Source organism: Myotis lucifugus, unplaced genomic scaffold (assembly GCF_000147115.1).
Source record: "Myotis lucifugus unplaced genomic scaffold, Myoluc2.0 scaffold_212, whole genome shotgun sequence".
Taxonomy (NCBI): Eukaryota; Metazoa; Chordata; class Mammalia; order Chiroptera; family Vespertilionidae; genus Myotis; species Myotis lucifugus.
In genome coordinates, this window is record NW_005871260.1 from 1662010 (window position 1) to 1685693 (window position 23684).

The 23684-nt window shown below is 40.6% G+C and overlaps 1 protein-coding gene across 1 annotated transcript; it reads right to left on the bottom strand.

Annotated features, from left to right (window-relative positions):
* Positions 1 to 3344: 3344 nt before the first annotated feature.
* On the bottom strand, positions 3345 to 19815 carry IL26 (interleukin 26). The gene is made up of 5 exons (XM_006097881.3): positions 19619 to 19815; positions 19477 to 19533; positions 19175 to 19303; positions 3524 to 3589; positions 3345 to 3436 (listed from the first exon to the last, which is right to left on the bottom strand). Exons 1-5 carry the CDS (start codon positions 19787 to 19789, stop codon positions 3350 to 3352), a joined length of 510 nt encoding a protein of 169 aa, XP_006097943.1. The 5' UTR covers positions 19790 to 19815; the 3' UTR covers positions 3345 to 3349.
* Between the last annotated feature and the right edge of the window lie 3869 nt (positions 19816 to 23684).

Below are 23684 nucleotides of genomic sequence, written 5' to 3' on the forward strand. Positions count from 1 at the left end.
CAGTCTAGTGAGAGAGACAGACATTAAATATATACCCAGTAAAGTAATGGTAATTATGATAGGTACTGTGAAGAAATAAAACATGTATGAAGCTATTAATAGCAGGATGTTTGAATGAAATCTTAAAGGATTAGGAAAAGTCATCCAGGCAAAACAGGTCTTGGGGATGGAGTTGGAGGCAGGTGGTGGGAAAAGAGGAGAGTGTGTGAGACCATGAGAGGGCAGTATAGCTGGAATACAGAAGACCACCTTTCCTCATTGTGCAGGCATCTGTGTAGATCACCTGTGGTAGCTAATTCAATCAGGACCAGCCCAGAGGTAAAGTAACTTGACATTGGCCACACATTCTAAGAGCAGCAGGGCCAAGGCCTCAATCCATTCTCCTTTTTAAAATATTTTTATTGATTTCAGAGAGGAAGGAGGAGGGAGGGAGAGATAGACACATCAATGATGAGAATCATTGATTGACTGCTTCCTGCATTCCCTACACTGGGGATCAAGCCTGCAACCTGGGCATGTGCCCTGACCGGGAATCAAACCATGAACTCCTGGTTCACAGGTGGACACTCAACCACTGAGCCACGCCAGCCGGGCTCAATCCATTATTTTATGGGTTCATACACTCACCACATACTTACATAGTGTCCTGTGTATAGGTCCTGTTCTGTGTGCTGGGGACCCTACCTGAAACAAAACAGACAAAGGTCCTACCACACAGAGCCTATATTCTGATATAGTGGAGACAGTCAATAAACAAACAAGTCAATACAAGCATGCCAGTGGGAGAGAAGTGGTTTAGAGAAAAGTGCTGAGGGATGATGAGTTGAGAGGGAAATTCATATTTTGTATGAGTTACCCTCTTGATGATGTAAGCAAGGACCTCAAGGAAGTTGAGACTAGCCAGGTCCCTTGACTTCACAGAGGGCTTTTTCTACCACTTGAGGCTACTCACTGGGATTCAGACCACTTACCCTCTACCTGTGGTAAGAGCAGATTCAGCTCCTTTCGTTCTAACTATATGCTGACAGATAAGACACTTTAATAGAAAATTCGGTCTCCTAGGTATGACCCGAGGTGGGGGAGGGGGGGATCTACCATAAAGAATTTTTCCTATAAGTGTTAAATCATTTGAGGTTTCTAGATCATCTCATGGACATTCAGCATATGTGCCCATTTCAAAAAATATGACCATCTCTGGTTCTCATAAGCCCAGAGTGGGACCTGTGAATCAGAAGGAAGGCTTCACCCTGAGCACACAGTGACCCACCAAACACACTTTCCTCACGATGCACGAGGACAGCTTATCTCTTCCCAGCTGCCTTTTCAATGTACCAGTCTTTACTCAAACATGCTAAAACTATGCTTTTTTCCTTGACATTTGGAAAAGTTTATTTGTGAATAGGCACCAGCACATGCATATTGAGTTTTTTTACTTGGTGATGATTTTTAAATTTCTATAGTGCTTCTGACTGAGTTTAACAGCCTATTGATTATTCTGGGCAAACCTAAAAATATGGGGAAAAATAAAAAACAACAACATTGAATTCAATCACCTAAATATATTGGGAAACACAGGCGAAATTTTATCCCTTAAAGATCTGAAATTTGCTGACCAGCAAATAAATAATTCTGAGCCCCTCTGATGTCTAGAGTCCCCAAGTAACAAGGGAGCTTTAGGAATGGTTTGTAACAAGACTGGAGACACCAGGTTCTGTGGAAGTGCAGCCCAGCGTCAGCTGTGGGGGTGCCGGTTCCCAGAAACACTGAGTGCCCTAAAAGTGGGGCAGTGAGAGGCTGTGGGTGTACTACCTCTTCTCAGGCCCATGGCAAAGCCAGAGGATAGATTCCTGATCCCTTCTTCCAAACGTTTCTGAGGAACAAATGCTGCCCCATTACGGATGGCCTGGGAGCCTACACTGGGAACCCCTACATCAACAGCAGAGTCCTCACCAATCCCCTCTGCTCACCACCTTTCCTTTCCTGTGGATTTGCCTAATAATGAGGCCCCAGATAGAGAGAAGACCACAGGGTGTTGATGGGGAAGGCAGGAAGGAAGAAGGGTAGAGACAAAGAGGTAATTTTGGAACCTGAGATCAACCAAGAGAGGGTAGGCCCTCATGAATAGAATAATGACCATAAGATTGAAAAGAAGAACTGGATGGTGGGGAAGCAATGAAGAGAAGAGGTGCCAAGGACAAAATCCACAAAAGCCTTGCAGAAGCCCAGACTATTTATGTCACAAAACACCAAATCGCAATGTTGTCTGTGTGCAGCGGGGGCTTTGTGGGTGTGACCTGGCTGTCACACAAAGTGCTGTCTGAAACTGCCCATGCTTAGTATGCCAATAGCTATGAAGCCGAGTCTGTTTAATGTGAAACAATGGTCAGTCCATATTACTCATTTAACTGAAGGTCTAGGTATCCAAGTATGGTATTTAGACAGTATGAGAAGTTTGCTGTGGTGGTATCTAAGCTGTATTTAGACTTTTATTTGGCCTCTCTCAACTTTTTGAATTGTACTGAGCATTATCAAACTCTGGCATCATTTGTGGTCTTTGTAGCATAGGTTGTCTGTCAAAGGCAGCTAGTAAACTATTCCAAGTAAGTAGCTGACTTGGGTGTTTTTTGTTTTTTTATCTGATCTGGTTGTTACCTATTGTACTCAATGAAATTCTAGCATGCTGTCTTAAAAAGGACATTTAGGAGAAAGAAACAGTTTTATTTAATTAAATTCAAAATCTGTTAGGAACTAAGTTCACACTGGGCATAATTAGGAATCATGAAACCCTTAAGTGGACAATAATCACATATATCATTTATTTCAGTCCCAATAACATTCTAGTATTTCCTAGAAATCTGTCATTTCCCCTCCACAAATATTACATTAGTTAATTTTGGTTATACACCTTTCAATTAAATGTATTCAATGTGTTTGGGGGTAACAAAAACATGTTCAGAATGAAAGTACTACAAAACTTTATTTTTGTTAAATTTCTCTAGTCTAAGCATGTCAAACTCAAAGGCTAACAGGAGCCAAAAAAACAAGGTTTAAGTTTATGTGGGCCGCAAAATAACAGCTTCAATTTTCATAGAAACATAGGTTTATTTCGATAGAGACATGCTGAATACAAAGGGCTGAAATAAATGAGTAATCATTAATGAATATTTGTTGTGGGCCACATGCGGCCCACGGGCGGCAAGTTTGACATGCTTGCTCCAGTCCATTCTGAATCTAACCTGCTGTCAGTACTATGTACAAAATTTTAAAAAGAAATACGCTGTTTTAAATTTATTGCTGGTGGTTTTCATTATATTTCAAAAAATCAAATCAATGCACTTGATTTCTTGCATTACTTAATATTTTCCAGGAATTGTTTAATCCAGGACAGAAGAATATCCAATTCATTGATGGCTTTGTAGATTCCTCTGTTTCCAATCTGCAGATAAAGTAGAGATATAAAAGCAGAAATCTTGTCGATTTAAAAAAAACACAGTATTCAAAAGCAAGGATTTGGAATACTTACCCCATAAAATGTTCTTTTCATCCTGGTAATGGATTTCATCTCTCTAGCTGATGAAGCACAGGAAATCTAAGAAATCAACAGTAAATACAGATAATATTGTCGAAGAGGCACTAATAGTACTTTCATTTATTCAGAAAACACTTATTGAGTAGGTATTGTGTTCTGGCATGGATACGCACTGGCAATAAATAATACATGGTCTCTGTCCTCACAGAGCATACAGTTTCATGGTGGAGGCAGATGATAGGTAAGAAAAGAAACAAAAATTAAAGTTTACAAGTTACAATGAAGGCCGAGTTTGTAAGGCACGAGACTGTGAGAGGGATTTATAGGAATGACGGACTTTCAATTGGTCAGGGAGGGCTCTTTTGAAGAATGATATTTAAATTAAGATCTGAAAAATGAAAAGGAACCAGTTATTTTAGAAGCTAAAGAAAGGTGGAGGTGGTTGAGGAAAATGCACAGGAGAAATTATTCAGGCAGAGGGAAAGGTGTGCAAAGGCTCTGAGGCAGGAAAGACTAAGTGCTTTCTAGAAACTGAAAGAAAAAAGCTTGGCTGGAGCAACTGAACAAGAGAGATGTGGGTAGCATGTGAGATGTGGGAGGACAAAAGAGTTTTACTTTTTGAAAAATTACCATGGCTGTTATGCACATTGCACTGGACAATATTCAGGGGTCAATTGCCAGGAGAAAGCACTAAGAAATTAATAGTAATTTCTAAATTAGGAGAAGGAGGAGGCTGATGATTTATAGCCTGGCTGGTAAAGACTGCCAGTCTCCCTTGAGGAGGTGAATTTTCAAACCCTATCTGAGCACAGGACTGCCTAGGAGATAAGGAGGAAGAAATTAACTTCACCTTCTATTGTCCCACAAATTTCCATAGAGTTAATTAGAAAAAGGGAAAGAAAAAGGTGAAAATACATAACTTATCTATTTAGTTTTTGCCCATAAAACCTTAGCTCTAGAATAGACCAAGGAGATTACAAGGCCAAGTCTTCTCAATTTATAGAAAGGAAAACCAAGCTCCAGATGTGTAAGTCACTCCCCCAAGGTATCACAAGAGTAGTGGTAAAATAGTGTCGGGGACATCAATAAAGATAACACTTAATTAAAACACAGGAAGTGGAGGCAGCTAAATGACAACACCTATTACAACAAATGAAACATGGCCAATGTCAACCAACAGGTCCCGTTGGTTGACCAAAATACAAAGAGGAGAAGTGGAGAGAAGAGGCCTCATTCAGGCTCCTTTCCTATCAAGAGAAAATAACTGAAATGATCTGACAGTTATATCCTGAATGCTGTTTCAGGGCTTAAAAGTGATCATGGTGTCATGACTCTGCACAGATGGGGACTCTACCTTCCAGTCAGACCTTGCTTAGGGGAAAGGGATTTGATGATGAGACACAGAAGAATTGCAGACATGAATGTTCTGGTTAAGGTGTAGTTTATGGGCTTCACAAGCACAGGATTGGACATCCCTCTGATAAGAGCCCTGAATTAAGAAGAGGATGTTTCAGCTCAAACCAATCCTGTGAGGCCAAAGGCAAAGCATGACAGATCCAGGACAGTCGTAGCCAACGTCAGAGAACATAATCAGAAAGAATTCACTCACTCATTAAACATTCCTAAAGTGCCTACTATTTGTTGGGCCACCTGCTAGGTACTAAAGACATAATGATGAGCAAGATGGTGTTAGTAGATAAAATAGTTGTAGGTAGAAAAAATTAACAAAGCGCAAGTTTACTGTTAGGAGGTAAAAATTCAGCAGTTTCTGGAGCTCTCATCTTTATCCAATTCCCCTTCAAGTGAAGACAGAAATACTGAGAAGATGGTTAGGTAAAAATAGTCAACATGTAATATGTTAGTGTTATATGTCAGGCACTAATCTGAAGGCTTTATATGTCAGGCACTAATCTGAAGGCTTTAATTATATGAATTCATTCAGTCCTCACAACAACCCTATGAGGTAGCTGAAGCATGGACGTTAATATTCTGCCTATGTTCATGCATAGTAAGGGAAAGAGCTGAGATCTGAACCCAAATATTCTGACTCCAGAGTCTTTATTTAAAAACACTATATTAAACTCAAAAAAATAAATAAACAGCATAACTTGGAAAAAATATTCCAACTAAGCCAATCTCTTGTTGAAAACTTTCAAAATCCAGTTTCAAAGAGAGATTAGCTCAAAGATCTCTGCTCCATATTACACAAGGGGAAATGTCAGAAATGGCTTTAAGAGACTAAGCTGATTGGTAGAGAGAGAAAGATTTCAACCTGAAAATTTATTTATAATAAATAAAAGAAGAAACCCTATGTGGTGTGTGTGTGTGTGTGTGTGTGTGTGTGTGTGTGTGTGTTTGTGTGTTTTGTTTTCTTTGTTCATTTGTTTTTCAGATTGGAGAAAATTCTAAAAATAGCAAGCCTAGTTTCAGCCACATTAGTAGGTTGGAGATAATTTAAAGTCTGCTCATTATCTTATCTTATAAATGAATAGTTTGATCAGATACAAGTCCTTCTAGCCTAAAATTATCTAACGTAAAATTAGAAAAAAACTCAATAGAAAAGAAGAGAAGTAATACTTGCCTAATTCCAAGGCACTATATCAAAGTTCTTTCATGAAAGGATTAGCCACAAAGCACAGAAGATGCAAGTTACAGGGCGCAATATCAAATACGCATATGTTAGGATTTGAAGATTTAACACTGAAAGTGGGAGACCAAAGAAGCCAACCAAATCCTGGACATTACAGAAGTTAAATATCATTAAGGCATTCCTGTGACTATATCCTCTGCCCAGAAAACTTTGATCTGCAGTGCATCCCACAGCAGGGTGGGAAGTACAAAGAGGCTTCTGAACTTGCTCCATCTAAGGCATATGCTACCCTAAGTAGAATAAGAGAGTAGAAAATGAGAAAAACAAGGTTTGGAAATCAATCAATCAATCAATCACACACTTACTAGTGCCAGGGTTGCCACTAGAGCTGTACTGGTTTATGGGATGCTTTCTGGTGCCTTGAGCTCCGTTTATTATAAACTAGAGGCCTGGTGCATGAAATTCATGCACTCAGGGTGGGGGGTCTCTCAGCCCAGCCTGTGCCCTCTCGCAGTCCAGGAGCCCTCGGGGGATGTCCAACTGACAGCTTAGGCCCCCTGGCAGTCGGACATCCTTAGCGCTGCCACGGAAGCAGGAGAGGCTCCCGCCACCGCCGCTGCGCTCGCCAGCCATGAGCCCGGCTTCTGGCTGAGTGGCACTCCCCCTGTGGGAGCACACTGACCACCAGGGGGCAGTTCCTGCATTGAGTGTCTGCCCCCTGGTGGTCAGTGTGCGTCATAGTGACTGGTTGTTCCACTGTTCTGTCGATTTGCATATTAGCCTTTTATTATATAGGATGACCCCTAGTAAAGATCTGACCCAACATTATGCCAAGTGAAATAAGTCAGAGAAAGACAAGTACCATATGATTTCACTCGTATGTGGAATCTAATGAAAAAAATTTAACTAACAAACAAAATAGAACAGACTCATAGATAGAGAAGAGACTGACAGCTTTCAGAGGGAGCGGGTTGCAGGGTTGGGTGAAAAAGGTGAAGGTATTAAGCAAAAAATAAATAAACTAATAGACTCAGACAGCAGTGTGGTGATTACCAGAGGGTAAGGGGATGGGGGTGAGGGGAGGTAGAATAAGGTAAAAGGGAATAAATGGTGATGAAAGGAGACTTGACTCGAGGTGGTGAGCACACAATACAATATACAGATGATGTATTTTAGAATTGCAAACCCGAAACCTATATAATTGTATTAACCAGTGTCGTCCCAATGAATTCAATAAAAAGAAAAATTAATTTTAAAAAAAGTTCTGACCTAAAAAGTTCTAATTTTCCTGATATAAATATGTCCACAGACATAGTAGGACAGCCAGATTTTATTGTCATGATTTCAATTGCTTTGCTTAAAAGGAGGATTTTATAAACAAATTGTTTCTTTTATCTTATATTTTAGTGTATAGTTACATTTGCTGGAAACAGAATGTGCAACAAAGGGTAAGCAATTTTATTGTAAAAATGGCTGAATGATTTGACAAACTCAACCAAAGCAGATATGACCTAGACTAAAGGTAAATTATTAGTAAGGCTAGAATAACTAGGGACCAGATCAAAGAAGGGTGTGAAATAGTCATAGAATAACAAACACAAGGCCTAACCATTCATCAAGTCAGTACATTTGTATTGCTAGGCATACAGTAGCATCTCCGCCCACACGGTGTTGATTTATAAAATTACCCTACATAATGGAAATTGCCTTGGGGTTCAAGTGATGGTTCATCTATTCAGACAGACAGTGACGCAAAATTACAATACCATGTGATAAATACTGTGGTTTTAAACATACAACTGCTCTGGGAGACAGAAAAGACACAATCTGACTGTGGCATCCCAGGAGGCTTCCAGAAGGAAAAAATAAGCGAGTTGCACCTTGCAGGATAAGATGGAGTGGAAGGAGCAGGGACAAGGGACGAGTAGGCACAGGAAGCATGATGTTCCCAGGCTGGAGAGAGCAGAGGAGATTTAAACACCCTTGAGGTCTCAGCTGAAATCCCCGGACTCAATCATCCATGGCTTGATATCCATTAGTCCTGCTGCAGCACATCCTCCCGTGTGCTCCCTCCACAGCACCTGCCACAACCTTGAGGAGCTGAAACCGGCTGAAAGCATTTTCAAGGAGCTCTACGAGGACAGAGATACCTGCCAGTTTTCATTAAATCCCCAGCATCTGGAATAGTGTCCAGCAAATACTAGATACTCAACAAAATTTTGTTTACTAAATGAGCCAATGAATGAAATGCAAGCATCAGCTTACTGCTTTGGGACACTGGTTTAGTAAGTGTGAAGCTTGTCTTAGGCACTTATGAGCATTAGAGCTTTGTTTGAAACAATTGTATGAACAAGTAATACAGTCCTTAATTGGTGTCCACAGTGTCTTCATGTATTTGAAAAATCATATAAATGTGTATTGTGCATGATAGTTAAAGCAAAAATTAAAAATCCCTCCCCACTGAAAATTCTGAGAAAATGAAATATGGGTGTCAGTGAGTGGACAGCTACACATGTATAGTCTCTCAGAGAAATAAGTGCTCTTGCCCTAACCGGTTTGGCTCAGTGGATAGAGCGTCGGCCTGTGGACTCAAGGGTCCCAGGTTCGATTCCGGCCAAGGGCATGTGCCTTGGTTGCAGGCACATCCCCAGTGGGGAGTGTGCAGGAGGCAGCTGGTCGATGTTTCTCTCTCATTGATGTTTCTAACTCTCTATCCCTCTCCCTTTCTCTCTGTGAAAAATCAATAAAATATATTTAAAAAAAAAAAGAAAAAAAGAAATAAGTGCTCACACTGTGTTCTCACCCCTAACTGCCCTCCCCTAACACCTCTAATCCTTTCTACAAAAAGAATTTTATTATATTACTAGTGGCCTGGTGCACAAAATTTGTGCATGGGGGGGGGGGGGTTCCCTCAGCCCAGCCTGCACCCTCTGCAGTCGGACATCCCTCTCACAATCTGGGACTGCTGGGTCCTAACTGCTCACCTGCCTGCCTGCCTGATTGCCCCTAACCCCTCTGCCTGCCTGCCTGCCTGATCGCCCCTATCTGCTCTCCCCTGCCGGCCTAATCTCACCCCCAACTGCCTCTGCCTGTCTGATCACCCCTAACTGCCCTCCCCTAACAGCTTGATCTCACCTTCAACTGCCCTCTCCTGCCAGCCTGGTTGCCCCCAACTGCCCTCCCCTGCTGGCCTGATCTTGCCCAGTTTCTGTCTCTTTGTTTTTCTCAGCAGTTCTCCAGCCTCCCTGCCTCCCTGTCTCCTTCTTCCTCTTTCCTGGCTGGGAGAGGGCAGGGCCAGTGAGGGCCGCTCCACCCTCTGCCTGCCCTCCCTTCCATCCAGGCCTCTTCAGGCCCAGTCTGTTTTGTTTCCATCTCTCCATCCCAGTCTCTCCCAGTCTCTGTCTCTCTTTGTTTTTCTCAGCAGTCCTCCAAGCCTCCCTGCCTCCCTGTCTCCCTCTTTCCTGGCTGGGAGGGGGTGGGGCCAGTGGGGGCAGCTCCACCCTCTGCCTGCCCTCCCTTCCATCCAGACCTCTTCAGGCCCAGTCTGTTTTGTTTCCTCATTCTGAGAGAGGCTCTGAGAGCGAGCTGGGAGGGAGGGAAAGAAAGGGAGAAAAGGCTGTGAGCTGGTGGGCACTGTGTGTGTCTGTGCGTGTGTGCGGTTGTGAGTGAGTGTTTGAGTGCCGGCCCTGCCTCCCCTGTCCCCATCTCTGCTGCCACAGGTCCCCACCCACCCCCCAGAGCCTGCTGTGCAAGCAGCCTGGGCATTGGGTTGAGCCTCCAGTCATTGTGGATGTGACGGACCCAGGATTTTTATATATTAGGATCTCCTATTATAGGTATATCCCATATTCTCTAACCATTTAAAGAGTGTAAAACTATATGTAAGATCTATATTTTTTTTACCTCCCTGGATTATAACCAACCTTTTTTGTTTCCTTTTGTTTGTTTAGGGTTTTTTGTTTTATTTTTTATTTTTTTATTTATTTTAGTTAACCTTAATGGTTAAGGCAGTTCCTACTTTGGCCATGGCCTAGGTTTCCTGAAATTTTCTTTCCCCCAGAATGTCAATGATAAGGGATTAAATTAAAGATTAAACTAATTTCATTTTATTATATGACAGCATATAGGTTTTTCAGCAAATCTTATTAACTTTTTGAAGTTTTTTATGTGACATCACAAATATTTTCTGAGGTTCATTAAAATAACAATTGAGGACAGTATATAAGTATAGCCCATCTTGAAAATAGATTTTTAAAAATGTTATGTCAGTTTGGCAAAAGTTGAACATTAGGACATCAACACAAAATGACTGAGACCAGACAGGTTTATAGAAAACTTAAAAAGAAAAATTTTAAATTAATATGATTGGAAGAAAGCATAACTATATCTGCAACCAAGCAGGTTGCATGAAAGGAGGAAAGGGTGAACAAACTTTTAGCCAGTGTCTCTCTTCAAAAGCAAGTTCATAATCAGACATTTAATTTTTAAAAAGCAAGACAGATATCCAGTACCTGTGTAAATATATATCAGGAGCGTTACAAAACATTGTCCTATTTCTATATGCTCTATAACTAACAGAATCATCTGATATAAATTAGTGCCTATAATTTCACTCACCTATTGTTACCTTAGACTCTGTAAAAAAGAAGGATCTCACCCTTCGTGACAGTACGTAAGGACCTGGAGGTTCTTGTGCTGAGTGAGATAAGCCAGTCAGAGAAAGACAGATACCGGATGACCTCACTAATATGTGAAATCTAATGAGCAAAATGAACTGATGAACAAAAAAGAACCAGAGGCATGGCTACATGGAACAAACTAAGAGAAGTCAGAGGAGAGCAGGGTGGGAGGGACTGGATAAAAGAAGATGAAGAGATTAGTGAAAGAACATATATGCATAGCTCATGGTAACAGACAACAGTGTGTGTGTGTGATGGGGGCTGGGTGGAAGTAGGCAAAGGAGTTGGGGTAGAAGTGGAGGACATCTGTAATAGTGTCAACAATTAAAAAAATAAAATTAAAATTAAATATAGATGAGCACCAAAAAAGAAAAAGAAAATATATTTACCAAGGTTAAAACCAATTACTTGATCTATTTATCTTTAAATCAAAGTGCTACTATAACTTATACACATAATGCAAGTAAACACTAACAATAGGTACTAGAAAGGCATTTGATTGTTTAGGAGAATTACTCTTGGAAATAGTTGAAAAAATGTAATTAGAAGAAAATTAGTGTTCTGTGTATGGAAAGCAGTAAGGAAAGACATTAACAATTTTACAGAACTATTAAATGCTAGGCACATTGATATAGTATCTCATTTATTTCTTCCAACAATACAAGATGAGATTATTGCTGTCCTTGAAGACAGGATTTGGACTTTGCAATTAATGAAAGAATAAAATAGGGTTGGTCTCACTTCCTACATTTAGCTTTATTTGACCAACCAATTGCAATTAAAGAATATTTGAAATTACAAGGATAAATAATTAGTAATGCTTCACACAAGTTGATAAGTTAGTTGCAATTAATGCTAAAAATTACTTATCAAACACACTCCAAGAAATGGAGATACAAATATTCTATTTGCTAAGACTTATCAGACTTTAAGTTAATTACACACAATATATAGACATGCATCTCTCTAATTACCAATTACTATTCAGGCTCTCAAAATGCTAATTAAAGTAGATGATAAAATCTTGAAAACTAATGGAATTTTTTTTCAGTTTCAACTTTGATTGTTAGCAATTAGGCAAATTATTTTGTGAATTCAATTAAGCAACTATTAAATTCCATTTCAAGTCAGAGTATTTCAGTTCTATAAAAACCTTTAAAATGTCTTCTTACATATGCATAGGTCAACTTCCCAAATACCATTTAGCCAAATACCATGGCTAGCAAAGATGATAAAAATAAAGGTATTTTATGTTACCCATAATTTATTTTCTTTTAATAATTAACTATCTAAGTTATCCAAATCAGATTAACTAAAAATATAACATTTTAATAGGTGCTCCAAAATCTTCAGAATGTTACCAGAAACACTGAGATGACATTCAAATACAAGGGAGATTTCAGACCTTGAGGTTTCTCAGGATAATTATCAAGGTGCTATATCTTTTTAAAAATATATATATTTTTATTGAGTTCAGAGAGAAAGGGAGAGGGAGAGAAAGATAGAAATATCAATGATGAGAGAGAATCATTGATCAACTACTTCCTGCATGCTCCACACTGGGGATCGAGCCTGCAACCTGGACATATGCTCTGACCAGGAATCGAACCATGACCTTCTGGTTCAGAGGTTGACACTCAACCACTGAGCAACACCGGCCAGGCTATGGTACCATATCTTTTTTTTCTTTTTTTGGTACTGTATCTTAAGAGTAGTTAAAGAAGATTCCAGTCTTAGTAGACTTGCAAAGAAACCCAAAAGGCAGGATGCTTATAGAAATTAGAAAGGCTTCTCAAAAATAAAAAAATAATTTAAATCCATGAGTTAATAATGAAATGAAGAGAAAATAACAACTCATTGACAAGCTTGAAAAAATGTTAGAAAATTAATTCCTTATATTGAAATCTGGTAAATAAAGAAAAATAATTAAGTATTTTTCTGCCTTTCTTACATGATAAGTTCCTCAGGACAGTCAAATAATTAGTAATAGTTATGTTCTGTTTATAGAACATCCCTGCCAATAAATAAAGCATAATAGAATTTTTAAATGTCATTTTGCAATGCCTTATGAATATATCTAGACAATAATTACCAATGACAGCAAAAGTGATAAAAATGGATGCCATATATTATGTGCCTCTTAATGAAAGTACACAACACTACATATGAACTAATCTAGCCAAAACATCAAGCCTGAACCTGATCAAGTCTCTATATGTAATTACTAATGTATGGGAAATAAAGAAAAGAATATATTAAATCAGTTTATGAAAATGCAATCAGCAAAATATAGACTATGAAAACCTCTTTAAACAAGTGACTAAATTTATTTAACAAATTAATTGCAAGAAGGAGAAAGAAGAAAAAGAAGAGAGGGAAAAGAAACAACAGATTCAAAAAGTTGCTCATTTTGCAAATCAGCTATTCAGCAAATTGACTCAGAGCAGGTACATAAAATATTCTGAAAATATTTTATGAAAGGAGAGATAGGTGAGAGGAAGGAAGAAGAAAAAATGAAAAAAGGAAGGGAACAAAAACCCTTGATTTCAGCCACTCCATGGTTACACATCTATCCTAATATATTAAAAACCCTGGGTCGTAAAGACCAGTAACAATGGAGGCTCAACTAACCAGAAATCAGTCCTGCAGTTAGCACTGACTGCTGAGGGGGGGTGCGAATCAGGCCAGAGAGAAGCCTGAAAAGAGAAGCAGGGACTGATCCGTTGCCTCTGTGGCAGCTTTTGATCAGCACTTGCTTCTCTCTTTCTCTCCTAGTCTGGCCAGCAGCCAAGCCTCCATTTCTCTCCAGGCTTCCACCGGGACTGCTGATCAGCCTTGCCTTTCTGATCAGGCCCCATTGATAGGCCCAGAGATGCTGACTGGCATAGGAACTGACCAATCAGAACCAAATGTGGGTGCTGTGGGGAGCCAATGGCTGCCTAGCAGATGGAGCTTTTGATGCTGAATGGCATAGAAACCAACCAATCAGAACCAAATTGGCCAGCAGAGGAGGGCAGTTGGGGGTGAGATCAGGTCTGCAGGGCCATTGGGGGTGAGATCAGGCCGGCAGGGGAGGGCAGTTAGGGGCGATAAGGCAGGCAGGCAGAGGCAGTTAGGGGTGACCAGGCAGGCAGGCAGGTGAGCAGTTAGGAGCCAGTGGTCCTAGATTGCAAGAAGGATGTCCGACTGCCTGTCCGACCCCTGTGGGATCGGGCCTAAACAGGCAGTCAGACATCCCCCAAGAAGTCCCCAATTGGAAAGGGTGCAGGCTGGGCTGAGGGAACCCCCCCCCCCATGAACAATTTCATGCACCAGGCCTCTCTCTATATATAAAAGCCTAAGCAACCAAACGACCGCATGACCGACCGACCAATCACTATGATGTGCACTGATCACCAGGAAGCAGACATTCAGTGCAAGAGCGGCCTCCTAGTGGTCAGTGCGCTTCCACAGCCAACCTCCCAGGGCCAGCCAACATCCCACATCCCCTCCCCCTGATTGGCTAATCTCCTGTGGCCCCTCCTCCCGACTGGCCAACCTCCCACAGCCTCGAATGGCCCTGATCACCAGCCAGGCCGAGGGATCCCAGCTGTGCACGAATTCATGCACTGGGCCTCTAGTCAAGTATAAATCCATAAACCCTCAAAATGTGGATCATTGTTTCCTTGCCTTCATCACATGGTAGTAAGTGGCACAATGTTACCTGGGAAAGAACAAGTAAGAAGGGGGAAACAGGACTATTTATTTGCCAGGGACATTTTAATTTTGTATCTGAATTTTGAACTAAGAAAGCTAAAGCCTAGAAATGTTCAATGGTTGGTTCATGATAATAATGTTAAAAGAGTTCTACCCTTATCTATAACCAGTAACCTTAAAGTTCCATGTCAGCTGCATAATGGAAAGAGATATTGAGCATCTCCAGCTGACAACATGTGATCCACTATCTAATTCCTGATTGTACTAGACTTCATTTTTAAGTGTTTCTCTGGTGACTCAAAACAACCCCCATGAAGGATAACTCAGATATAACCCAAGATAATGATATTTGGTAATGTAATATATGAGTATTCCATCACTGAAATTGTAATATTTCCCCAACACAAACGCTCCTAAAAATACCAAGGAATTTACTCTCAATTTTAAAGGAATAATTTAGTACTTTGCTCTTAATAAGTGAAAAATTTTACCTAGCTCAACATATAATTAACTAATTCATCCAGAGTCAAATTCCAACTGGCAAAATAGGGCAGATTATGATATTTTAAAACATTATCAGAACTAAAATATCTTTGCATCTTTAGCAGAGTAATTGTTTTTTAACAATCCTGGATGATTATTTTAAAATGTCAATAAATGCTTAATAAATATTAATGATGGGGGGAAAGTGTCAAAAGAAATAAAACAATCACATAGAACCAATACATTTTAAATAACCATTACAAGGTAACAGTTTATAAAGAGTTGTAGTAATTCTTACTATTATTTCAATGTATTATGATACAAAATAAATACTTGTTGGATTCTCTAAATTACATAAAGCAATTTATATCATATATTTTGCTTTTTTTGTTATTTCCAGGTTTGGGAGGGGGGCATTTTCAAAAGAACACATACCAATGATTTATGGTTGACATAAACTCAAACTCCAAGTACTCACATTAAGCAAGTGGATTATGTGCCAAAATTCTGCATGTGAGTCAATTGTTTTGAACTCAGACAACATTTAATCCTGGAAACAACACCATAAGTGCGGTGTTGGTTGAAAAAAGATCAACACCTCCAGCTCCTATTTAGATTATAGCATCACACTAACCTAAGCATTAGTTCAGAGTGCTGGGTCCCGGAAACGAAGGTTGGGCCATTTTCTTCTGTTTCTGGATTATGGGGAAAGCCTGGGGCCAGCTTTGAAATATGCTGAGGTTCCGCAGAAATAAAACCCACAGAACTCAAGGTCCCTCTCAAAGTCCCTCCTTGACACTTTCCCTGCTCCATTTAGACACGCAGATTTCTACTCTGAATCCCCAGAGCTTGACTAGTACTGTTACTATGGTGCTTTTTCTTTCTCCCTCTTGTTATAAATGTTTGTATAGTGATCATGCTCTCCCTTCCTCACTAGGATCCTTCCACCAACACACACTCACACACACACACACACACTCTGCAAAACTCCTGAAGTGAAAGGTTTGTGTTTTAACTAATTTTTCCCATAATAACCTTGATAGCAAGGACAACTGGACAAATACAGCAAGTGTAATTACTTTCTATATTGGCTGTTTATATATTGACTATATTTAGTGCCCATTTTTTATTAATATCACATTTAGGTTCATGTTGCCTACCTACTTTATATTTTATAACTTCTCCCTGCTTAAACCCTGCCCCAATCACTAATTTAGAATTCCACCAAGATCAGATGTTGAATAAATTTTTATTACACTGATACCAGCTTCTGTTGAAAAAAAAAAAAATGTGGTTGCCCAAAAGATTAAACACAAGGCAAGTACCTATTTCTTAAAGTAAAAGTCTGAGAAGGCTTTCCAAAACTCAGGCTAATCCTCTGACTTTCTTTTTCAGTTTCCTGGACGTGGCAGATACACCCCAGGGCATAAAGTCCAGAGCGCGTGAGACAAATTAACTAAAGCTAACAATGGTTGGCTACAGGTGGGAGAATGTAAGAAGTAAATGAGTTAGATGGCTCTTGGGGAGGTTGATTGGGTGTTGTATTGCCATTTGGCCATAAGGGGGAGCCAGCCACTTAGGTAAGCGGCCACAATCCGCCAAAAGTGCCAAGCTGTGCTGCGGTGGCCCCAAGTCCCTGAAAGGGCATCTCCATTGACAGACTGAGGTCCCTTTAGGAAACACTTCAAAAACAAACCAAGGAAAAAATCAAGGAAAACCAGAGTTCCTAGACAGTTCTGTGTTTTCTAAGTTTTTCAGCTTGGTTTGGGTTATAACTGTCATTATCTGTTTTCTAGCTATTTGAGCCAAGGAGACTGAATTAATGGTAAAAACAGACAGGCTTGGAGAGGTGGGGGCGGCGCGGGGAAGGGGAGATCGTCCAGATTTTCAGATAACACTATACTGTATTGGGCAAGGATTTCTTCTAGCGCCTCACTATCATTAACAAACTTCATTTAGAATGACATTGAATTAAATCGGATAGCTAATGCAAACGATAGCACCTACGCAGAGGAGCCGAGGTTCTCTAGCAAAAAAGAAAAACAGAAGATACTAAAAAAAAAAAAAAAAAAAAAAAAAAAAAAAAAAAAAAAAAAAAAAAAAAGCTGAAGAGGATGCCTGTTTCCAGATACTGACATGGGAACAGTGTGCTGGTCTTTTGGATGACCCCACCCGAGCCTACAGTCACGGCCATGGGTCTCTATTTCCCCCAATAGCGGGTGCTGCAGTGGATTATTCTCCCCCTCTTCAAGTCTTTTAGTGGTAAAAACTCTCTTTCTTAAGAGAATAATCATCTAATTAGGGAAGCTAAAAGAAATATAAAATTATATAACAATTCCACTTAAATTTAAGAACCTATACTAGTCACTGCCTTAATAAAAGTTTATAGATTAGCCTTAACCGGTTTGGCTCAGTGGATAGAGCATCGGCCTGAGGACTGAAGGGCCCCAGGTTCGATTCTGGCCAAGGGCATGTACCTTGGTTGCAGACACATCCCCAGTAGGGGGCATGCAGGAGGCAGCTGATCAATGTTTCTCTCTCATCAATGTTCCTAACTCTCTATCCCTCTTCTTCTCCCTTCCTCTCTGTAAAAATCAATAAAATATATATTTTTTAAAGGAGTTTATAGATTAAATATAGAATAAACCAAAGATGAGTGACGGCCTTTCCATGATTTCAGGGAAAGGAATTGGCCCAGAGCAATCTCTCTGTGTTCTAAAAAGAGGTACCAGTTTGTAATTTTTAATCATTATTGTTATTTTAGTGAAATGACAAAGTTGATTTAAAAATCATGCACCCAAGTCCCAAACAAGGACATGACTTAAATACAAACTAACCAAAGAAAAGTGAACATAGATTCATTGAATTTTTTTACCTAATGACCAGCTCACCCTCACAAAACGCCTTTGTATGATGGGCTATAATTTGGATTCCTGACCCTTTCACGAACCACGAGACAAAGATATCCTAACTCTTGAAAAATAAAAATCCACCTCCAACTGCCCAGCATTTAGGTCTCAGTAACCATCTTGCCCAAGAGCAGAGGGCTCGTTTCCACCTGCCATCCCAAGGGCTGCAGTGCAGCCATCATCACTCCCCCCTTCGCACCACCTGCAAGGCACAGCCACAGGAAGCATGCTTGGAACCCAGTCCTGGAAAATATTCCACACTCCCCACAGAGGCAAGGCAACTAATATTGCACGGATACCTTAATATTGTGTTTTGTTTTATTTTTTTTCTACACTGGTCTTTATAACTGTGGATGTTTTTATAGAAATATCGTCACTTTTATCTTCTTAATTAATTCCCCATTGCTTAAGGCAGCGGTTCTCAACCTGTGGGTTGCGACCCCTTTGGGGGTCGAACGACCTTTTCACAGGGGTCGCCTAAGACCATCGGAAAACACATATATAATTACATATTGTTTTGTGATTAATCACTATGCTTTCATTATGTTCAATTTGTAACAATGAAATTGGGGGTCACCACAACATGAGGAACTGTATTAAAGGGTCGCGGCATTAGGAAGGTTGAGAACCACTGGCTTAAGGTGACAGAGACCATACACCGCATCAAATAATTTAGATCCCAAAGAAGACATATCACACCCCTTTATTTGGTTTTGATTGAGACCATGCCTTAAAAAAGATATAACTAAAAAAACTTAAGTAAATAAACAAGAAAATGGCAGTCTAGAAGTTCTCAGCAATATGGGAAAGAAAAAGAAAGCAGCTTACATAGTTGGTACTTAAGAACTATCAAATGAATGAGTGAACTACTTGGGAATCATAAAGAGGGAATGATAAAAATTAAATAAATACAAGGGTGGGAAAAAGTAGGTTCACAGTTGTGAGTACACAAAACACATGGTCTATTATCATTTATTAATTCTTTTCCATATGACCAACTGTCAACCTGCTTTTGACCACCCCTGTATTTGAGTAGCATTCCATGTTATTTTAGCTTGCTTCAATATGTTTTACATGCCATTCCTTGAGCTATACTAAACAGTGGTGCTCTGAGTTATGCATGGTTACTTGACCCTGTTCCCCTAGTAATGAACTCTCCATGTGGACTACAAGCCAACACTTAGAAAGGCCCTTTTACTCACGCTTTGATGTGGAGACAGCTTCACACATGCCGTTTTCTAGGTAGGGTTGTGGGGTCAAACTCACCACGTTTGTTGTGCATACTTACACAGCGGCTCAATTTCTGCCTAAGGCTGTGAAATTCTTCCACAAACTGTATTTCCTTGCGAACTTGGAGTTGACCAAAAACATCTTCCATGAAGAAGGACAGAAGCTGTTCTTGGAATCTGCAGTTTTTCTACAAATAAGATATAAGAAATTGCATAAGGGAAACCATGCATCGCTTTTGTAAAATGTCACTGAAACATCCCCCTGCTTATTACTTAATGACCATCTGGGAAAATTTAAACGGAGGGGCAGAAACATCAAACAATTAGAAACCTGAGGGAGAAGAAAGGCCCTCTGGCTTACCATAAATAGTTTTTTTGATTTCTTTTTCAATAATCGTATATTTTTTATGCTGTCTTCCTACAATAAAACAGAGAGAAGTAAGTTTTCTCCAGAATTATAAATGTCCTCTACGTCATCATTGTAAGCAGAGCCTAGTACTTACTGGAATTGTTGCTTTGAGTCTTGCTGTCTTGACATAGAGCATGTCAACAGCTTGGGACAGTGTTCCTCTTGGGTGACAGCTCTTGGCGAAGGAAGATTGCTTGTGCTTGGCAATAGCAAGAGATAGAGTGGCAAACAGCAACCCAGACGTCAAAATGCAATTCCCCTGCATTTCCCTCCACCTCACCCGGCCTGTCACTCACAGCAGCCAGAGAGTTGCTTGTGTTCATAGATGAGAGGATAACCTACTTACTTTAACCCTCAAGGCTGCCTCTCCAGTGAGATGCTGTGAAAGATTACATACAGTTTATATAGAGGAAAATCACTTAGGCTGGTTTTTTTTAAGAGTGCTTCATAATCAAAAAACGTTGACCACACCATCTGTGACATTAAGCAAAAGCTTCAATTTACTGGTAAGATTGGGGCCTCAGCCCCCTGCCCCACAAAAAAAGTCAAAACTTGAGTTGCATATCACAACAGATGTCATTATTTTTAAAAGTCATGCCATGCCAATGTAAAAGCCTGATTTCCAGGAGGTGTGTAAATTCTTTTAATTCCCAAGTGAAAAGAAAATCTCCTTTTCTAAGGAGTATCCTGGAAAAACTGAACAGCAGAGTAGAATGAGAAGCCCGGGAAACATGCTCGTGATGGCATATGGAGTTCTATTTATCCCTGGCCACACCTTTCCCCGGGCTCCTCTTCCCTCAGAAGCCATCCTTCTGCAGCCAGCATCAAAATCCAGGAGAGAAGTTTTCCAACTTTTCTCAAGAATTTTTCCAGCTCAGAAACTATAACGCCCCTAATATATTCAAGATTTATTTGGAACTGAACCTGGGATTAAGGCCCACAATTTTTAAAGTTTTTTATTATCTCTAGCCAAGTTGACCACACGAACTTTTCTTCTAACTCTAGACTTCCAGTAGAATATGAATTCTTAAGGAAAGACACCCTGTCTTTTTATCTTTGAATCCTCAGTACCTACCATGGTGCCTCATTGAAAGAAGCACATCTAATATTAGTTGAGTAACCACTTTCCTTTCCACATCATGAGATACTACTATAACTGCTTAATTTAAATAAATTTATTCCATCAAAAACTTCTATCAAGGATCTGCCAACCCTAGCTGGTTTGGTTCAGTGGACTGAAGGGCCCTGGGTTAGATTCCGGTCAAGGGCACATACCTTGGTTGCAGACTCCTCCCTGGCCCAGGGCCCTGGTCGAGGGTATGCAGAAGGCAACCAATCGATGTGTTTCTCTCTGTGGGGGACCCTATTCAGAGTACACCAGATACTCAAGGCCACTCTGAGTGTGGGAATCTTAATCAGGATGTCCAAAGTCTATACACAGGTACAAGAGCATGGACACAGTCATCTGTATGTACCCTGCGCAAGCACCCAAAAGGTCACTATTTGGTGAGAAGCCTCTTTTGTCTAAGTAGTATAAAGTTGTTACTGACCAGCCACCACGGGGCTGTATTATGGGGAAGATGTATTACAGCTGTGGACACAGAGGTTGCTACTGCTTTGTGGGAAAGATGTATTGTTACCTAGCTGGTGTGCAGCTATTGTATGGGACTTTGCTTTGAAGAACTGCTTTGTCTAGTGGTTCCTTGTTAACAATGGCTACATGGCCACTGGCTCCTATAATGAAGACTCTCTTTTATACCCACAATATGTCATGGCTTCTGCATCGAATACCTGACAGTTGGTGTAGAGGAGCAGGATGAAGGAACTGAGTCCCAACACTCTCACATCAATATTTCTCTCTATCTTTCCCTCTCTTTCACTCTCTCTAAAAATCAATGGAAAAATATCCTCGGGTGAGGATTTTTAAAAAAAGGATCTGCCAATACAAAGACTACTGCTAGGTACTAGAGGCTATGAAGGCAGATGTTCCATGGACTTCCATCCTCAGCTCTGCCCCAATTCTTCCTATGGCAATAAGTGTGGTTCATTTTGGGAAGTAGCCGCAAGATAAGAAGTAAATGTATCACATGATCTCACTCGTATGTGGAATCTAATGAACAAAATAGATGCAGAGACATAGAAGCAAAGAACAGACTGTTGAACTTCAGAGGGAAAGCAGGGGAAGGTGGGTGGGTGACAAGAGATCAACCAAAGAACTTGTATCCATATATGCATAACCCATGGACACTGACAATAGGTGGTGAAGGCCTGGGATGGAGGGTGGGAGTGGGCTAGAAGGGGTCAATGGGGAAAAAGGGGGGACATATGTAATACTTTCAACAATGAGAATTAAACAAAAAGATATATTTTTTTAAAAGAAGTAAACATAGTCCATGACCATTGAAAAGCAGAGCGGAGTCACCAAAGCCTGGCAATAACAGAGGTAACATAATGCCCGGGCCGCCAAGACCGGTTTGGCTCGGTGGATGGAGCGTCGGCCTGCAGACTGAGTGGTCCCGGGTTCGATTCCGGTCAAGGGCATGTGCCTTGGTTGCGGGCACATCCCCAGTGGGGGGTGTGCAGGAGGTAGCTGGTCGATGTTTCTCTCTCATCGATGTTTCTGACTCTCTGTCCCTCTCCCTTCCTCTCTGTAAAAAATCAATAAAAATATATTTTAAAAAAAATAATGCCCGGGCAAGTCAACACTAGGAATCTGGTTGTGAGGAAGAGAGTCATCAGAACTAGGCAGAGTCGGTAACAAGCACCAGAACCTAAGACTAAATTCTAAATCAAGGCAGCCAGGGCTGGCGATAGAGCTAAGAGAAAGTATCACATGAAATGTCCAAACACTTGGGAGCATTTTCTGATGTTTCAAGAAGTAAGTGAATCTCTTTGAAGAGCCCAAGCCTCATTTCCACCAGAGCACCTCTGCTGGTAACGAACACACCCTCTGAAATGAGATGAGAACTCATCACAAAGAAGACAGTTGGTGAGGAAAGAAAGGATGCACAACGCACAAATCCAAGCATCCTCCAAAGTTTTATCAAAGCACATAAGCGTTTAAATAGCCTTTCTACCTCATTTTCTAAGTGCATCAAAAAGAAGGTGCACAGTTATAACAGCAAGAATTGAGACAGAACTTAGAAATCACAACAGTGAGAGTCCTAGAAATCAATGTATTTTTCTATCAAAATGTATTAATCATTGGTCCATCTCTTCAGCCTGTGACCTTGGGGCAGTCAGCATAAAGCACCTAATAGACTTACTCAGACAAGGCAATGCATTTGAACTGGAATTTGCAGACCACTAGCAACATGATTTCCTCCCTTGCGGACTTTCCCTCACACTCAGAATAAAAAGCCGAAGTCCGTCCAGTGACCTAAGGGCCATGATTTTGCCATTCTCTTACCTTTCTGGCCTCTTCTCCTACTGCTCTCCCCCTTGATCACCTACCTACTCTAGTCACGGTACCTCCTTGCTGCTCTTTGAACTCACCAAGCATGCCTGTATCACAGAGCCTTTGCATTGCTGTTCCCTCTCCTGAAATGATTTCCCCCCAGATATCTGCATGGCCAGCTCTTCCAATGGCAATAAGATTGCTCAAATATCATCTTCTCAGCAAGGCTTTTCCAAGATACTTGTTATGAGCTAAATCCCCCACAAAATTCATATGTTGAAGTCTGAAACCCCAGAACCCCAGAATGTGACTATATTTGGAGATAGGGTCTTTAAATGAGTTAACAAATTAAAATGAGGTCATCTGGGTGAGCATTAATCCAATATAACTGGTGCCCTCATAAGAAGAGGAGATGTGAATACAAACATACAGAAGGAAGACATGTGTAGGCACAGAAAGAAGCTAGCCATCTACAAGCCAAGGAGGGGGACCTCAGAAGAAACCTGCCCTGCTGACACCATGATGTCAGACTTCTAGCCTCCAAACTGTGAGGAAATTAATTTCTGTAGCTTAAGCCCTCTAGTCTGTGTTACTTTGTTATGGCAGCCCTAGGAAACTAATACAACACCCTAGTTAGAATCAACCCCACTCCCAACTCCCCTGTCTCTCTCTCTCTCTCTCTCTCTCTCTCTTTATTTTCCAACCCCTTTGTTGTTTCCAACCCCTTTGTTGTGATTTAACATGTTCTATATTTACTTACACA